General features: G+C 38.6%; 1 protein-coding gene across 4 annotated transcripts in view; it reads left to right on the top strand.

Moving 5' to 3' along the window:
* BLNK (B cell linker) overlaps positions 1-16,241 on the top strand; it is a 100,720-nt gene that overhangs the window by 18,092 nt on the left and 66,387 nt on the right. For 3 of the 4 annotated variants that reach the window (XM_080400972.1, XM_080400973.1, XM_080400971.1), the window contains exon 3: positions 13,085-13,131. In XM_080400972.1, coding sequence (XP_080257098.1) covers positions 13,085-13,131 — 47 coding nt within the window. Of the gene's footprint in view, positions 1-13,084; positions 13,132-13,683; positions 13,786-16,241 lie in introns of all 4 variants that reach the window. The other variant, XM_080400977.1, reaches the window with a different exon arrangement.

The raw sequence follows: 16,241 nt of genomic DNA, 5'->3' as shown, positions 1-16,241 counted from the left end.
TTTTTCCTAAAAAGAAACTAATCCCATGCACAAGGCAACTGGGGTTGGGAGACTAATTTAAAGTTATTGTATTAGACTCTTTTGTGCTAGCATAAATATCACTGGCTTTCAGATACCATTATAATGACAGACTAATATTAGAACTGATTGCAAACATATGTATTGTATCCCTGGAATGAGTTTATTTTTAAGCCATGTGAAACTTCAGAAATCACTAGGATGTGAAAGGACATTTTCATGTACAGTTTTGACCTCTTCTCTTGCTCTTTGCCCATTAATGTATCTCAGCTGGTTTGCCTTTTAACATTCCAATACTTTCAGTAGCTTTCAAAGCTCAACTTTTCTCAAAGAAAACATGCTGCTTCTTTCTCCTCCCAGTCTAAGCTCTGCACAAGCTTGCTGATAGATTTAAAGATATACTGCTCTAAAATGGTCACATGGTACCAGACTGAAATTCAAATGTTAATCCTTCATTAACTCCAGGAAAGGAAACAGTATGTGTATGTCAATGGAAATTTGGGATTTCTTGTAGTTGTCATTGTTGGGTGATTGACTTGTAAAGTCTTGAAACAGATATTTAGACATTTTATATATATATCCTATTTCTTTCACTGCAGGAACCACACTTGCTAGCTACTGTAATTTAAATTTTAAAAAATTGGTAATTTTTTTTTCTAAAAGACATTCACATATGCTTCTATATAGTGAAATAGTAATTTAAATGGCATTTGGCATCATTTTCATAACCCTCTTTTTAATTGCCTTGTTAAAAAATAACTGGTTACTTCAAGAAAGAGCCAAAGTATGTTTCATATCCATTCCTGAACAGTATCTAATGCTATAAAATCACTGTAGAACATAGAAAGAGCAGGATTATACAGTCTGAACACTTAGAAGCTTTGAGAACTTCAGATGTAGATGTGGACTTCATTGGCTGATGTCAAGAGTTGAAGAGAAAACACTGATATTTACGTTTTTGAAGATTCATAGTGCTGAGAGGGAAGGGAATCAGGTACACACTGGGTGCCCCAGGATCAGATCCAGCATGAAATCCAAATAAATAAATGCTTCTGTATAAAGACCAAGCAGCAATACAGAAGTAGAAAAAACATAAATGACACAGTATTTATGTACCAATATTCTGCAGAGAAATATATATGCACATGAATACTGGCAACTTTATTTAACCTAGTATGAGTCCTGTATCCAAAACTAAATCTCCTTTTTCCTACTGAAATGAAACTAATAGTTTGACATGTACTAGATAGGTATATATCACTTGACAAAGGGTCATTACACCTAAATTTCCATAAAAGAGCTGAGATGAGAAACTTTCAAAGCACCTTTTCCTTTGCTTCTTTCTAATGGCATTATCTGTTCAGCTCATGATAGCTAAAGTACAAGGAAATCAAACCTCTCAAGTTACTCTTTACTTTTGTAGCTGTCCCCACAGCAATCTATCATCCAGAAGCATCATTAGCATCATACATGTTGCACTGACAGAAGTCATTGTTTATTGCATTGGACCAGAAAAGATTTTAATTAAACCATTTAAGCACACTAACAAATCTAGTGGCAACCCAGAAAGGCAGGGAATGTTGGGCTATGTGGGAGGAAGTGTTATATTTCCAGGCTTTCAAATTTCCAAATTGGGAAAAATAAAGCAGATGTTTAATTCTTAACCCCTTTGTAGCCAAGTGCTTACCAAGACAATTTCTAAAGCACTTTGTCACTTGCAAGCACTGATTAATACTGTACTAGTCTTTGGCTTTGTCCCTTCCAGAGGCAGCTCTCACAATCTGGGTCTGCCCTGGCCAGAAACTACTAAGCAGCACTCTGCACAGTGTCACCGAGCAGGAGTGAGGTCACCACTCCATGCTATACATGCTTTCCACCCCATCTTAGAGTTCTTAGAAGTCACCATGACGTGACCCAACACAGATGAGGTTCATGCTTTGAACAAAGGCATCTACATGTGCCTTTCTGCAGTGCCAGAAATAGCTTCTTCTGTTTGAGCCAGTATGCTGCATGCAGTACTGGCAGCTGGTCTCTTTAACACAAAACAGGTACCAAGGCTGAATTCTTACAATTTGGATGCAGCATGTATGCTTTATAGTAAGGGATCTTCATTGTATTCAATCTTGATAATACTGCTGTTTACCTATGTTACCACAACTGTGTATGATGTTCCTTCTCCTACTCACAACGACCTGCCAGCACCCTAAAGTCTCTCACAACATCCAGTTACCTCAGCCATTGAAATGCAGCAGTCATGATCTTGCTGATGAACTCAGTGATTACCCACTATTAGCAATGTTGCTTACTGTGGCTGAGGTAACATGATTCAAGCAAATCAACTGTTCATTTTCAAGATGCCTACAGATATACATACACAACATTTTTACGACTATGAATTAAAGACTGTCTATACCATATGGTTAAACAGTGGAACTAAAGCACTGCTTCAAGGATATAAACCAGTATCAAAGAAGGTACAGCAAATCTATCCCACTATCCAGGGGGTACTTTCAAAGTTAAGTAGCTCAGCAGATTTCTGGGTGGGCATATAAAATTGTTAGTTCAACATAAATGTGCAAGGAGCGTATGATGTGATTTATTTCCAAACAGAAAGTGATCAGCCAACACATTGTTTGGAGCTGCCAGGCATGTACAAAGTCACATTTGGTTTCTGATTCAGCAAGGGCATTTATTATCATTTAAGATTAGCTACTTCTAGTTAACTTGATGAAATGTAATATACTTACGATTCTGCATATGATCTTTCTTAGTCTTTCAAGAATACTCTCATGTATAGGTTTTGCTTTTAAGACTGCTGTTACAGTTTTAAGATTCCCGACTGCTTCTGCCATAGTGTTTGTTCTGAGAGTTGAGATTATTCTCATACCTCTTCTGTACAGCCTTTTCAGGCTCAGCTATTTCCCAGCACTTCTTGCTATAATTACTGTTTTTGTCCAGATGCAGGGAAGAGCAAGGCAGCTGCTTCTGCAGGCAGTGTCAGCAGGGAGCACTTCTGCACAGTTCCCAGGCCCTTAGCCAGCAGGGGAGAGCTGAAGGCCCAAATTCCCCCACTTCCTGGGATGCTCCAAGATTGATCCCATTACTCCCAACAGCCCGAGACACCTGTGGAGGCTCTGTATCCAACTATTTGGCCTGTATAGCAGCATTTAAGTAGGATTTGGACTTAATTTTGCCCAAGTAACAAGGGTCCTTGCCAGTCTCACTTACCAATGACCTGAGAATCGATTCCTGCTGTGCTATTTCTTGTTGTCATTTTCAGCCTCCCTTATGAGAGCAGGATGGAAATTCTTTATACCCAGACAATAGAGAGAAATTTTGTTTTTCAATGCAGTGCACAGAGCATCTTCCACCAAGACAGCCCCTGCTACTCCAAGACAGTACTCTTCCTACTAAGTCAATATTCAATATTCACCACCATTTTAGCTCTTGCTTCCCTCTGTTCCCTCAGTAAGCAAATTAGATCATCTGAAGGGACAGTTTCATACCTGGGTAAAGGGGCAATGCTCCCCCTTCCACCTTTGCCACATGTTCGCATTCTACACACACTTTCGCCATCACTGGCTCTCACTTGGCCACAAAGGCAGTACATCCAGACTTTATCCCAATGAAAACTTTTTTTGCGTGTAGTTATTTTTCAGTCAGACAACTTCACTAATGCAGCTTACTGTGCAACTGCTGGTGACAGAACAGAGGAGGTGGAGGAAGCACAGTAACCACAGAACAGACCTCTTCAGGAGGGTTAAAGCAGCTGTGAAAAAAGCCAGCTTCAGTGTGAGATTTCACAGAAACCCAGGCACTGAAGAAGCTGCAGCCTGGGATGGGGGTGGGTCTCCTCACCAGCAATTTTCTCCCGCCAAACCCCCTCTTTCTAGCCAGAAGCTCCCCTTGGTTCAAGGGAATTGCCTTGGTTAATTTACAGCTGGTTCAACTCACAAAAGAGTCTGAGAAGCACTAAAGTCAACACAGGGATGGAGACATTCCTCCAAGCCAGGAGCAGAGGGAGAAGGGAGGGAGCAGGACTGGCCCTTCTGGCAGCTACAGCCACTGGGGCGTTCAGGGGCCTCACACCGCTTCCCCCAGCCCAGCCTGGTGACACCTTGCTGGCGCCAGCGAGCGAGCACCAGGAGGGCTCCATGCTAGCTGCATTTTATCAAACAACCCCTTGGAAAGAGCTCAGGTTATCTGGGGGCAAGAGACTTGGTGCAGGGGAGGTAGGATCCTGGAAGAGCCCCCATACTCTCACCTCAGAGACAGCCTGTTAGGCTAGCCATGGTGGAAAGGCCTGCTCACTTAAAGAGTATCACAGTATCCTTATAACTGCCTTTTCAAGGCCTAATTGTTCCAGGGTGTCCTCGCTCAAAGAATGGCGAACTCCGCGCTTTTCTGATTACAACCTGAATTTGTCAGCTTCACATATACAAAATATAGCTTGCACAAAACAATCAGAACATTCTAAATTTCTGAGTTAGCTTTCAACAAAATCACCTGCATGCAGTTATTGGAAGAGGATTCAGGCAGGTGCAAGCAGCAGGTGGCCTCAGATGTGATTGAGCCTTGTTAAAGGGCAAGATTATTAAAAGAAGCTGATAGTGTAAATCCTGTTAGATGTCATTATTAAACTGGGTCCAAAACTGGTCAACAGCATAGTGCATTCTCTGCTTCCAGCAGGGCTCCACGCTGAGGATATTTCTGCAGCATGTCCTATTTCTTGGAGATCTCAGGTCACTGGTATCTTGACTACAGACTAGCAATATTCTCTAGGCCACTCATTTGTAGATGTGGCCAAAAATGGAGCTTCTGATGCTTCAGTATCTCCCTTTGTTCTGAATCAGAATGAATAGTAGCAAGTTTCCCATAGAAGTAAAATAAAAATGCTTTGGAACCACTGAAGCCGTAGCACTGACATGCCTCATTTAGGCCTTTTACTTTAAACATAAAAATAAATTGATTCAACTTCATCACATTTTTTTATATAGTCTTAATCATTGATGAAGTTAAGAGTCCTGCAAAACAATCTGCATTTTTAAAGATAATTTTTTCTGCTACAAGACTAAGCTGGCTCTTCTGAACTCTCTTTTCTCAAAATAAGAAATGAGACTGTAATCTCGCAGCCCACATCAGCAGCAGGCCCTCCTCCTGGGTTTTGCTGAGGCTAGATTTCTAGTGGTCACAGTTGTTATTCCTGTATGTGGTGACTTGCTTCCCTTTTCAAACACTAAACCCCATTCTAATTGGTTTAAGCATATATCAGTGCATTACTACAGAGATATGGGAAGTGGTTTTATTTTCTGAGTTCCAGTAAGTGTCATCTCAACAGTGACATGCAAATATAGAGTTCAGCCCACAGAGCATTACACTGCCAGTGAGGAAGATTGTATAATTTTTAAAAGAACCTTGGAAACCTCGCATCTCTCTCTCAGTCAGCCTAAGACTAATGGGGACACCCATGTTCTAGGAAAGATAACATGAACTTCCCATTGCATGCACTAAAAAGACAGATTTATGTTGCAGATCAAACTTTACTGTCTTGGACCCAGGTTATTTCTGAAGCTGGCTTTGAAGGAGCAGACTGTTCATTCAGCATCTGAGATTGAATACAACAAATTCAAGTCTTGGATAGCCAAGTGTGAGAAAGCAGCTCCTGGGGTATAAAATGGGCTGGAAACCCAGGTCATAAACAAATAAATCATAGATAAATCCACTCATAGCTTATAAAAGAGCAAAGGATCAGCTAGATGAATCTTTCCTTGGAGTTCTTCAAAGCAAAATGGGTTAACCTTAAATGTGTACACTTCAGGTACTATTGCAAAAGCAGTTTCCTTGAAGCAATACAAACCACCAGGATTAACTGAGCTGCTACTGCAGCAAAACACCTTTCTCTCAAAGAAAAAACAAGTTTCTAATATCTCAACAGTTAAATAAATGTGGCAGGGTATGCAGTACAAACTCATCAGTTTTGGAGTTCTGGCAAAACCGTACAGTAGTTCAATGCATATTAAACCTAATCAAGTCATTTGTTTAAAAAAAAAAAAAAAAACCAAAGACAAAACTCATTTTGAATTATATGAAATGATAGAGCAGCAATACTACAAACAGATTTCTACTGATGGTGCTGAAGTAATTCTGATTGTCCTAAAAAACCTAAAACACTCAACTGTTTCTTCCAGCATGATAGACATCTGGATCTCAAACCCCCATAACATGTTGAACACAGCTCTTAGTAACACAACATTAGATGAACAGTTTTGTTTAACTAAAACCATGCCTACGGACAAAATATCAGCAGCACTTTCTGAAGGCTGAAAAATCCACAGCAGACCAAGAAACCCATCCGCAACAGTCCTATTTACACCAAGCATTTCCTGAATGTATTCCTTTGCTACTAACACTGCTACCAACACAGCTTCATTTGTACTATGTGAGGTCTTACACAAGGCAAATGCAGAGATGGCTGCTGTGGTCTTAGAGATATCATGTATATCAACCATTCTCACACTGCTAGTATGACTTATCCTTATGTTTTCACTACAAGCATCCGTGTCCAAACAGTAAGGAGAAGCTCCAGGAGTGCAAACAAAGGCAGAGTGACTCTGCACATAGCAATTGGCCCTATGTCATTGCAACTGCTCCCACACTCAGACCTGAAAGGTCAGAAGTATATTAGAACTGTTAAGCACCTGCACTGGATTACCAGCTTCAGTATAGATGAAACCACATAGCCCAGCTTTGGCTGGCACAACTGTTAGCAACTAATCTCGTCCTTACAGAGCAGCTCTACAACAAACAGGATTGCTGTTCATCTCTGCATTCACATTAAAGCAGTAGGCTCACCTATCCAAAATGACAGCAGACATCTCTTATACCACTTATATAACTGTGACTTTAGTTTCATTGCAGAATATCAACATTTGTGTTCAACAAATATGATTCACCGTGTTTTGAAAGTAACAGAGATAGAATGATAGAGGCAGCATAGCATGATTCACCTCAGCCTTGAAACTGCACAGAGCTATGTTTCACTAGAATTATGCTACCTACATTTGTTACCTCAGAGATATTTGCAACAGTTATTATGAACTGAGAAGACACTAAAATAAACATTCACAACCAAAAATTGACCGATATAGTTTGACGATTCTTGCCACAAACTGCCAACCCTGAAAAAAATTTTTCCTTATTTTTGCCAACTGCTAATTATACTTTCACTGAAGCACATTTCCTTTCCTTCTTCCTTCATATTTGTCTCTGTCTTCACCTAGCCTTCTGCCACTGATCTTTTTCAAATTTATCTTCCAGGTAATAAAATGAACGGTGCATTTACATTTTTCCATGTTCATTTTAAATTGCATCCTTTGACTATAGATATAGCACCCCTAAGCACCTCTGATTTTTAAGTGATTTTAAAAACAATTAATATTTCATTTTTGCATAACTTTGCTCCTTTTCCTTTCTTTATTAGTAATTTATCCATTATTTATATACTAACACTGGAGGCAAAGCTAAATTGGAACCTCACTGGGGTAGGCATCAAACAGTTTTAGCAAGGTTTTTTTCTTCAGATTCTAAAATCCAAACAAGCTAGACAAAATGTTGAGGAAAATAGAAGACAAATATTTGTTAAAGTGTTGTTTGAATAAAATTATGAATGAGAAATGAGAATATCAACCATAACTCAGCAAAAACAGTTAAGCACAGACCCCAGCAAATAAACATACTCTGTTGCCTTCATTGGGAATGCCTTAAGCTCATGCCTAAATGCTATATTGATTTGGACCTCACATGTCTTGCCTGAATTAATGCAAAATTTCAGTTTTGCACATAAAGTACTGCCTCCACTCCCAAAGAAGCTCACACTTGTGAGTAATGCCACACCTGAGATAAGCATCACAGCTCCGAAGCTTGACTTCTGTTTATTCATAACAGGTCTAAAACTGGTAGCTGCCAAACGATTTCTCAATCTTCTGCTGAGATTCTTTAACCTTATCCTCAGCTTTTTGAATGGGAGTATTTTACTCATAATGCCCCTTTCAACCTTTTCCTCTAAGGAAACTGTTCATCAGGATGACACTTCTCTACCAGAAGTCCAAGCATTCATAAAGATGAACAGACACCACCACCTTGTATTATATAAGTGAGATATTACTGAAAGGAGTAGTATTTAATTTGAAAGGCTCTGTAACACAAAGAAACAGGATCAGAATTAGGCTGAAGTACAAGGAATTGCAATTTTAATATGTAATATGGTTACAACCTGTTCATCTGCCATGCAAACTGGTCTCACTATAAAGCTACTTCACACACATCTTGCTACCACTAGATGTCAGGTTTATACACTTTAAAATGGATAAATGTCTTAAAATAGCAATTCTGCATTCACAATAGAAACATAGTTCCTTATTATGCCATTCTTTCTGGACTGACCCTTGATTTCAAGGATTCCACATTTTATTTACCTTCTTCTCTTCTGCCTTTTTTTTTTTTTTCCCCTCAATAAGACACAGTTCTCCTTTACCTAAGAAAAAAAGACGTAAAATTTTTTCCACTATGCATTTATTCCATTATTTACTCAGTCTGACAAACGGAAAATTTTTGCCAAATATCACTGGCAAAAGTCTATAGCTCAGGTTGTATTTCTAGAGGCCAGCACTGAAATCTTATTCCACAAAGATATTTTTATATTCCATGAGGACATTTTTACTAAGAAATGCCATATCTTCTCTAACTAACTACAGACAGTCTACTATGCCAGTTAATAGGGGATATCATTAACATTGTTTATTACAATGCTATGATTTTTCAGATTTACACTCATATTGGCTGCTAAATGTAGATCATTTCTATTCACACTCCAAATTTCTATGTCTCAGAAGAGAAAAATGTAGCTGTAGATTACTGCTAATGCTGGCTTCTTGCAAGTCTTTTTGTCAATACCAGATACCATGAACAGGTCTTAACATAAAGTTGGTCATACTGAATACAGAGCTTTTATAATATATTAGGCATCTACTTTGACATAACAACATGGAATTACTTCACATCAAGCAAACCTGGTTTTTTACTCCCCTCCCCAAAACTGAAAAAAATTAGGTGGATTTCAAAATCATTATACAATATTATATTCAGATATATATATACACACAAAAAAAAAAAAAAACCACAACCAAAACACCTAATTCCACAGCAAACCTCTCCAAACTGGCCCCCACTCAGAACTGGCAACGTTACAGAATGTAACTCAGCATTACTGCAAGGTAATGTCAAGACTGTTAAGTCTCATGCAGCTTTACTGCCCAGATATTGACAGCTTGTCTAGCAATAGTTTGTTTGGAGTCTATATATAGATATACATTTGTTTATATATAGACAGTATGTTTGTTTATCATAAAGTCAAAGGAATCCCCTCATCCTCATTCACTTCAAAATTTGGCCTTTCCAAATTCCTACTGATCCTTCATGGCTCTCCTGGATTGTATAGGTATTATTTGCACCTGCAGCCATAACCATCTTATATAGGTGCTTACCTACAAGAAGGAACTGAGAAGTACGGAAGGTAAGAGAGACGTGCTTCCGTGAACCTCAAAATATAGTTGAAAAGACTGTATCATACAATCAACTGTAACAACCTTCTTCAAAGACGTTAAAAAAAAATTTGAGACAATAACTCTATTAAAAATACCCCTTAGCACAACCTCAGCGAGAACTGTGAAAACATGGCAAAAAAACTCCAGAGCACATGTGGGGACTCAAGCGCGTCAGGTCCTGTGACTTCTACTTCTGACAGGCATGTTTATGACTTAGAAGCCTTCCTCAGAAAAGTGCTAAATTTGGGGTAGGTGAAGGTGCCATATATGCCACACAGTGTTACAACGTTCTATCTATAACTCCATTCCCTTCACCTTCTTACCTTACTTAGTTTCCTCAAACCAGGACTCCGTTTGCATACTAACTACCCCATACCCACTTACCAGTCATCCACTGCATGTCCCCAAGTCTGCAAAATGCCATAAATCCCACCCAGCCAAGGCATGTAAGCCACTTGTCGGCCATTGTGAGACAGAGAACCAGAGCACCTCAGATATGCCAGTTTACTCTGTGTGTACTACACGGTCCACATGTATGAATTGGTGTAAACTTTTCCAGACAAAAACACATAAAACCTACTCACAGGTCTGCAGCTCCAGACTGCACAGGACTTTAGTTTCTCTTTGCTTTTGATGTAAGGTTTCCTCTTTGTCAGCACCATGCTGGCGAGCAACTACAGCAGGATAGGCTCAGATCCAAGATATGCTTTTGCAAGTAAAGGAGCAAGAGACACATCTCAAACGTTTGCATCACTGCAGCATTTCTCCCCTTCCACGATGTTATCTGCAGAACAAAGCTGGCTGGCTTGATCTGCAAGCTAAGAGTTTTGGTTACTCTTAGCTACTGAGCTAAGTGAGCTTCTGAGGAGGCTGATGCCAGGTGAATGAAGCAGCCAGTAGAAAAGAAGAAATCAATAGTGGGTTTGAAAAGAACATTTTTTATATGCTTTCTAATTGCTTTCTAACATGAAACTGTAAATATAAAAAACCCAAACACCCCAGCCTGTCCCTTTGGTTCCTCATTGTACATTTGCCAACTCAGATACTACTATGAAAGAAACTATTTAAACTTTTTTATCACACACTCATTTGCGATATATTCTAGTCATGCCAATATGAATCACTAACAATGTATATCATAAGCAACAGAAGCAATGGATAATTAAAACCTGGAAGAATTAGTCATCTTCTTATAGAAGCTACCATGTAATTACAAAAACATTGAGTTTGCAAGATATTTTTATACTCTTTCTAAGATCAGAATTTTGTCACTAAAATGCAGCAGCAGCTCTTAGTTGCAATCAATGGTACAATGCACTGCAAAAAAATAAACATACAAAATAAGAAAAGATAGCTTTCAGCTGGACCCATAGATGCTAATCTCAAACTGTAGCGAGGCTCAAAGCTTAATCCCCTTATTGAAGACTATCTTGGAGGGGAGGGGGAATCAAGTTAAAACTCTCTATATAAAACATTCACCACTATAAGAAGTGCTTACATCTGTAGCTTCCTACTCAACCAAGATTAAGTGCTAGTCAAAAAAGCGCTGGATCTGACCATGCATACAGCACTTGTCTATGTGGAAAAAGCTGCTTAAGCAGCACATTCCAGTAAACATCAGCTTAGAAGGGCAGAGAATTACACATGCTATTTGGTTGCAATCACCAAGCAATTATACCTCAACAATCTTAACGCACACAAGTAAAAGTTGAACTGTACTGTTTTGCAAAGAAAAGAGAATGAGCAAGAATGAAACCCTTACAACAAAAAGCACAGCAGCTTCTTCCTCTTATTTAGAAGGTGCAATAACAGGGGAGGAAATGGCCCTAATATTGCTGGTCATTGATCTGATGAGGCAATTTGGTGAGTCATCATTACAGCTGATGAAATCTGAACAAGCCCAGATGGGCCTGTATGTCAATCAGACAGCTCAATATAGTTTTAAATTTCCTCAGGAATTTGGTGATTTCTAGATCTGCTAGATCATCTGCTAATTACCATATGCACTATATGTAGATATGCAGCTGCTTTTTGTTACACTATAATTACAGGCTAAGGATTAAATGTAGGGAGTTCTCCAGTGCCTGATATGGCATATTTTCACAACAAATATATCAAAGAAATGCAGAGATTCACTTGAATTTCAATACAGACTGAGGAAAAAATGTTTTCTCTGAGAGCTCACATGTTCTCTGCTTGATCTCCTTGTCTCATACACTTATTATTGGTGTCTCATTTTGTATGCCTGATACAAGCTCAACTATTGTGCTGATAAGATGGTGAGAAAAAACACAAAACAGTTTGGAACGGCACTGATGACTGGGGGGTTATTCAGAAAAACAGAGAGAGCTGAACAAACATCAATCATACTACAATGAACTCGGTATCACTGAAGTCACTGGAAAGTAACAGTTTCAGAGATTTCACATCCATTCAGGTGTGCCTAGGAAGTCTCAGGAAACAAGCAAATTAATATCCTCTTCCTAACATAAAAGTAGAAGGAAGGTTAGAATTGCATCTATTAAACATACATGTTTTCAGCCTGACCTATCCCCTGTTGAAATCCATGCTGAAAAAAAGGGGCATTTTAATGTTAGCAGGTTTCTGGACTTAAATGATGCAATCACACACTTGGCCTGGGAACAATCCAGAGATTTTACTGGAAATTTTGCACTAAAGGGAAATCCATAGATTTTTTTTAAAAAAAAAGGTTTAATTTAGAGTAGTTTAAACCTCTGATTTAAGAAGTTCAGCTGCAAGCTGCGCACTAGCTCAAACATTGAAGTACTTCTGCTGCTTCTAGTGCAGCGCATGGACTTTGGCACATTGAAGTGAAAGGTACATGCAGCTACACAAACTATTGAAATTATTTGGCTAAACTGTTTCCAGTACTTAAATTAGTTTCTGCAGCACTAGAGTGGGCACTGTATGTGCTAAGGTGTCACACTGAAAATTCTGTTTCCTCTATCTTCCCTCTTTCATGGGTTCAGGAGTCATGCGGAAGTCTAGCACAAGAACAGATCAAACTAGGAGTTAATCATCTCCCACTCATTGATAAAGTAATCTTCCACTCAGCCATTGTTATGCTAATCAGCTGATTTCAATAAAAAACCTCAAAGAAATTCTGTGGTGTAGCTGGAAAGAGATGATATAAAATGGCTTGCTTATCACTTTTCTGAATTATTTGTTAACCAGCATAATTTAATCTGCCACATGCCTGGTTAAATTCCAGATTAGCAATGTAATGTGTGTGCTACCAGCTTTCCAGAAATGTTACAACAGGCCAGTAATAAAAAGTTAAGCATTAACCAAGATGAGACAACCATGTAGCTACAAAACTAGAACTTATTTTTCAGGTCTTTGCTTAGTTCACTACTAAAAATGTCATACAATTCACTTAATGAATTGGTCTTGATTAAACTGATCTTTATTTAAAATACAATCCCTGATTTTTCTCTTTTCAGAATGTATCAGATTATGAGCTGAGTCGATTCAAAATAATGCACCAACTGTAAGTTTCTCATTATTTTCTGCTTCCCCATTAAATGACTAATACTCTGTTATAGTCTGACAGTTTCTCTATTAATAAGTAAGGAAAAATGATAATGAAACCTTCTGCTTACGTGAGGGGCATTAATTGATGGGGGTGGAACTTCCTCAGGGCTAGAACCCTGGAACATTTACAAGAACTGTGGTTCAGATCAGCTGACAAGAAAGTCTCTTCTGCACCAGCTGCTGGGTGATATTCTTCCTCAGAAGAGACAGAAGCAACCTTAATATTAGGAAAAGTGAAAATTCAATTTCTTCTAGAATACAAAAGCCCTTTGCTTGTATAAAGTATGAGGCCAAATTTTCAGAATTTGTTCACCTACTGCCTAGGGATCAACATAAGTAATCAGATTAACAAAGTGCTATGTTAAAAGTAATTTAAATAGAATACAGAATAAGTGAATACAGGCATAACAGTTAGGAAATGCCTTTGTGTAATCTGTGACAAATCAAGTAAATTTAGAAGGATATCCTTAATATTTAAATATATTTTTTCTCTTCTATTACTGTACAGAAACAATATTGAGGAGTTTTCTCTGTAAGCCAATGAAACCAAGAAGAGTTCAGTTTAATATGGAATAAGTTGTTCTACTTCACCTCATGGTTATTATTCCAGGTAGCTTCTTATTTTTTCCTCTAGCTGGGAAAACATCATATCTATTTAAAAAACAGAATTTTTTTTTCTGAATCCCACTATATTGGTAAAAAACTGAAGGAACTTTGAGACATTTTTACCCATTAAAATCCTATTCCTATTGATAGGAATTTGATAAGAGCATCAGTTACTATTCTTCTGGGTTTGTTTTAATAATTAACTGGGTAAGTAAAGAAAATATCAAAGGACTTTCTTGCAAAGCAGTTAAGTCTAATGGGACATCATTTTGAGAGAAAATGTAGACAGCATGAACATAAAGTTAACCAAGGGTGTGACCTCTTTTTCTGTGATATACATAGATCTGATCTACTACAATATCGTGGCAATCAAGAATCTACTGAACTGAGACCTAGAGTTGTACTTCTACTGATGTGGGTATTCGAGCTTTGGATTCTCAAATTGTATATTGGACTAACAAAGGAGTTTTATAGTATAAATTCTGTTGTCAAATATAAAACAAAAAAGCAAAGTAGGTCAAGTCCAAAGTAATAAAAAGTCCTGAAATGCACAGTGTGCATGTCACATCCCTAGCACCAGCTTTCACTCTAAAATCTTTTGCTCTTCCATCTTACTACTTGTCATTGCAAAAATTGCCTGAGTTTCTAGCACTCAAATAGTTTGCATGTTTTAACTGGAAAAAGTCTACAGTGATCCACCAAAGTCACATGAACAGGCCTGTTCAAGCCTGTTCATACAGCAGGTAATCCCCAACGGCCCAAAACACTAAGGACAGATAAACAGAGAAATAGTAATTACCAGACAAGGTGAGACCAAAATTCTTTGTTTCTCCTGGCAATGGCCACTGCTTCAGGTCTCTGCCTGTCATGAAAGTTTCATCATGGGGCTTCATTAGACAGAAGCTAGGTCCCCCGACATGCCACTGTCCAAAGCTCTTTGCCTTTCCCATTCTAGCTCTCACTAGTGTAACACTTCACGTTCTTCTTCTGCATAAGAAAGATTTTTGAGTCTAGAAGGCTATAAATGCACTGTGAACTAAAACGTACAGTTATTCTACATTCTGCTAGGAAATCATATCGCAGGTGTACCAGGAGCAATCTGCAGCCATGCATGGGTATGCTTCCCTGATTTCTGCACCAAATACCTCTACTAACTCAATGGAAGGCTCTTTTCCCTCTAATCAATACTATACCTGTTCTTTCCCTAAGGTGGAAAAGATTACAGGAGCAAAAAAGACAAAATTGTTGTATCTGGGAAGACTTTATCATATCAATACTCTGAAATAAACCTTTTTGCACTACACTTTCCATGAAGTCTCCTAGTTAATTCGATTAGTATTAGTTTTGACAGCCTAATGACAGCCTGATGTAAACTAGTTCCCATCAACACTCAAAGCCACAGGTCTACCCAGATTGCTTCCAAGCAACTACTGAATATAGTAGTGAAATTTTCAAGGTGCAATCTCTGCTAGTGTCCTATCCTATTCCTGAAATGCAAAAATGAATGGTTGATTTCCTTCCTCGCTTCCCAAAACAGTAACAGAAGAGGTGCTACTTTCAAACACAGGACAGTAGAGCACTGAGGCACTAGCCCAAGCCCTCTCTGGAGCTGGCTGCCAGGGTTGTGCAACAAATTGCTTTCACAGGTTTACATGTTTTCAACAGTCCTGACATCATGTTGAAATCTTGAGGTTTGCCTAAAGCCCTTCCTCCTGCAGAAGCACCATTGTATTTTTCACTCCACACAGCAGACTCAGCTGATACCTTCCCACTCTGAAAGCCTGGGGTCACCCAAAACACTGAACAAGTTCACTCTCAAGAATGGCAGTACAACAGCACGTTCCAGATGTTTCCCATCGGAGAAGTTTCAAACATCCCACTGACTACAGTCATGGGCTCGTTTATTCCATTTTAAGATTTATGCCAGGAAGAACACTATATAAACCATCACACTACATTTGGGAGCACTCTTTAAGAAAGTGCAGATACCAAAAGCAACCTCATACCACAGATGTTTCAGAATACTGGAACTTAAGTGCTTTCTAAGCATGCAGTCTTGCTATCTTTACTTAACATTTTAATAAGCAGTGCAAATAAGATAGGTATTCATAACTGTATTCAGCAAAACCGGCATATAAGCTGTAACTCAGTTATAAAAATTCATAATTCGGAAGCACATTGAGAAAGAAATGTAATTACAGCTCCGTCACCTCAGTGTAGATAGTTGAAGACTTCCAGTATCAGATGTTCACGCAGAAGTTGTTTCACAGTGCTTTCAGCTTACTCGTTTCACTTTCCCAGGGACCGTGAAATTAAAAGGCCTTCTTTATAGCTAATGTGATTAGGAATTCATCCCAAATCAAGCTCAGTATAAATTTTTCTCTCAACACATGAGCTTTGGGGACTGTTTTCCAAAATCAGGACTGGAATCTTTCATCACAAAATTAGTGCTTTCTATCA

Source organism: Falco punctatus, assembly GCF_963210335.1.
Source record: "Falco punctatus genome assembly, chromosome: 9".
Classification (NCBI taxonomy): Eukaryota; Metazoa; Chordata; class Aves; order Falconiformes; family Falconidae; genus Falco; species Falco punctatus.
The sequence above is the reverse complement of the archived record's forward strand: the minus strand, read 5'-3'. Positions and strand labels throughout refer to the sequence as shown.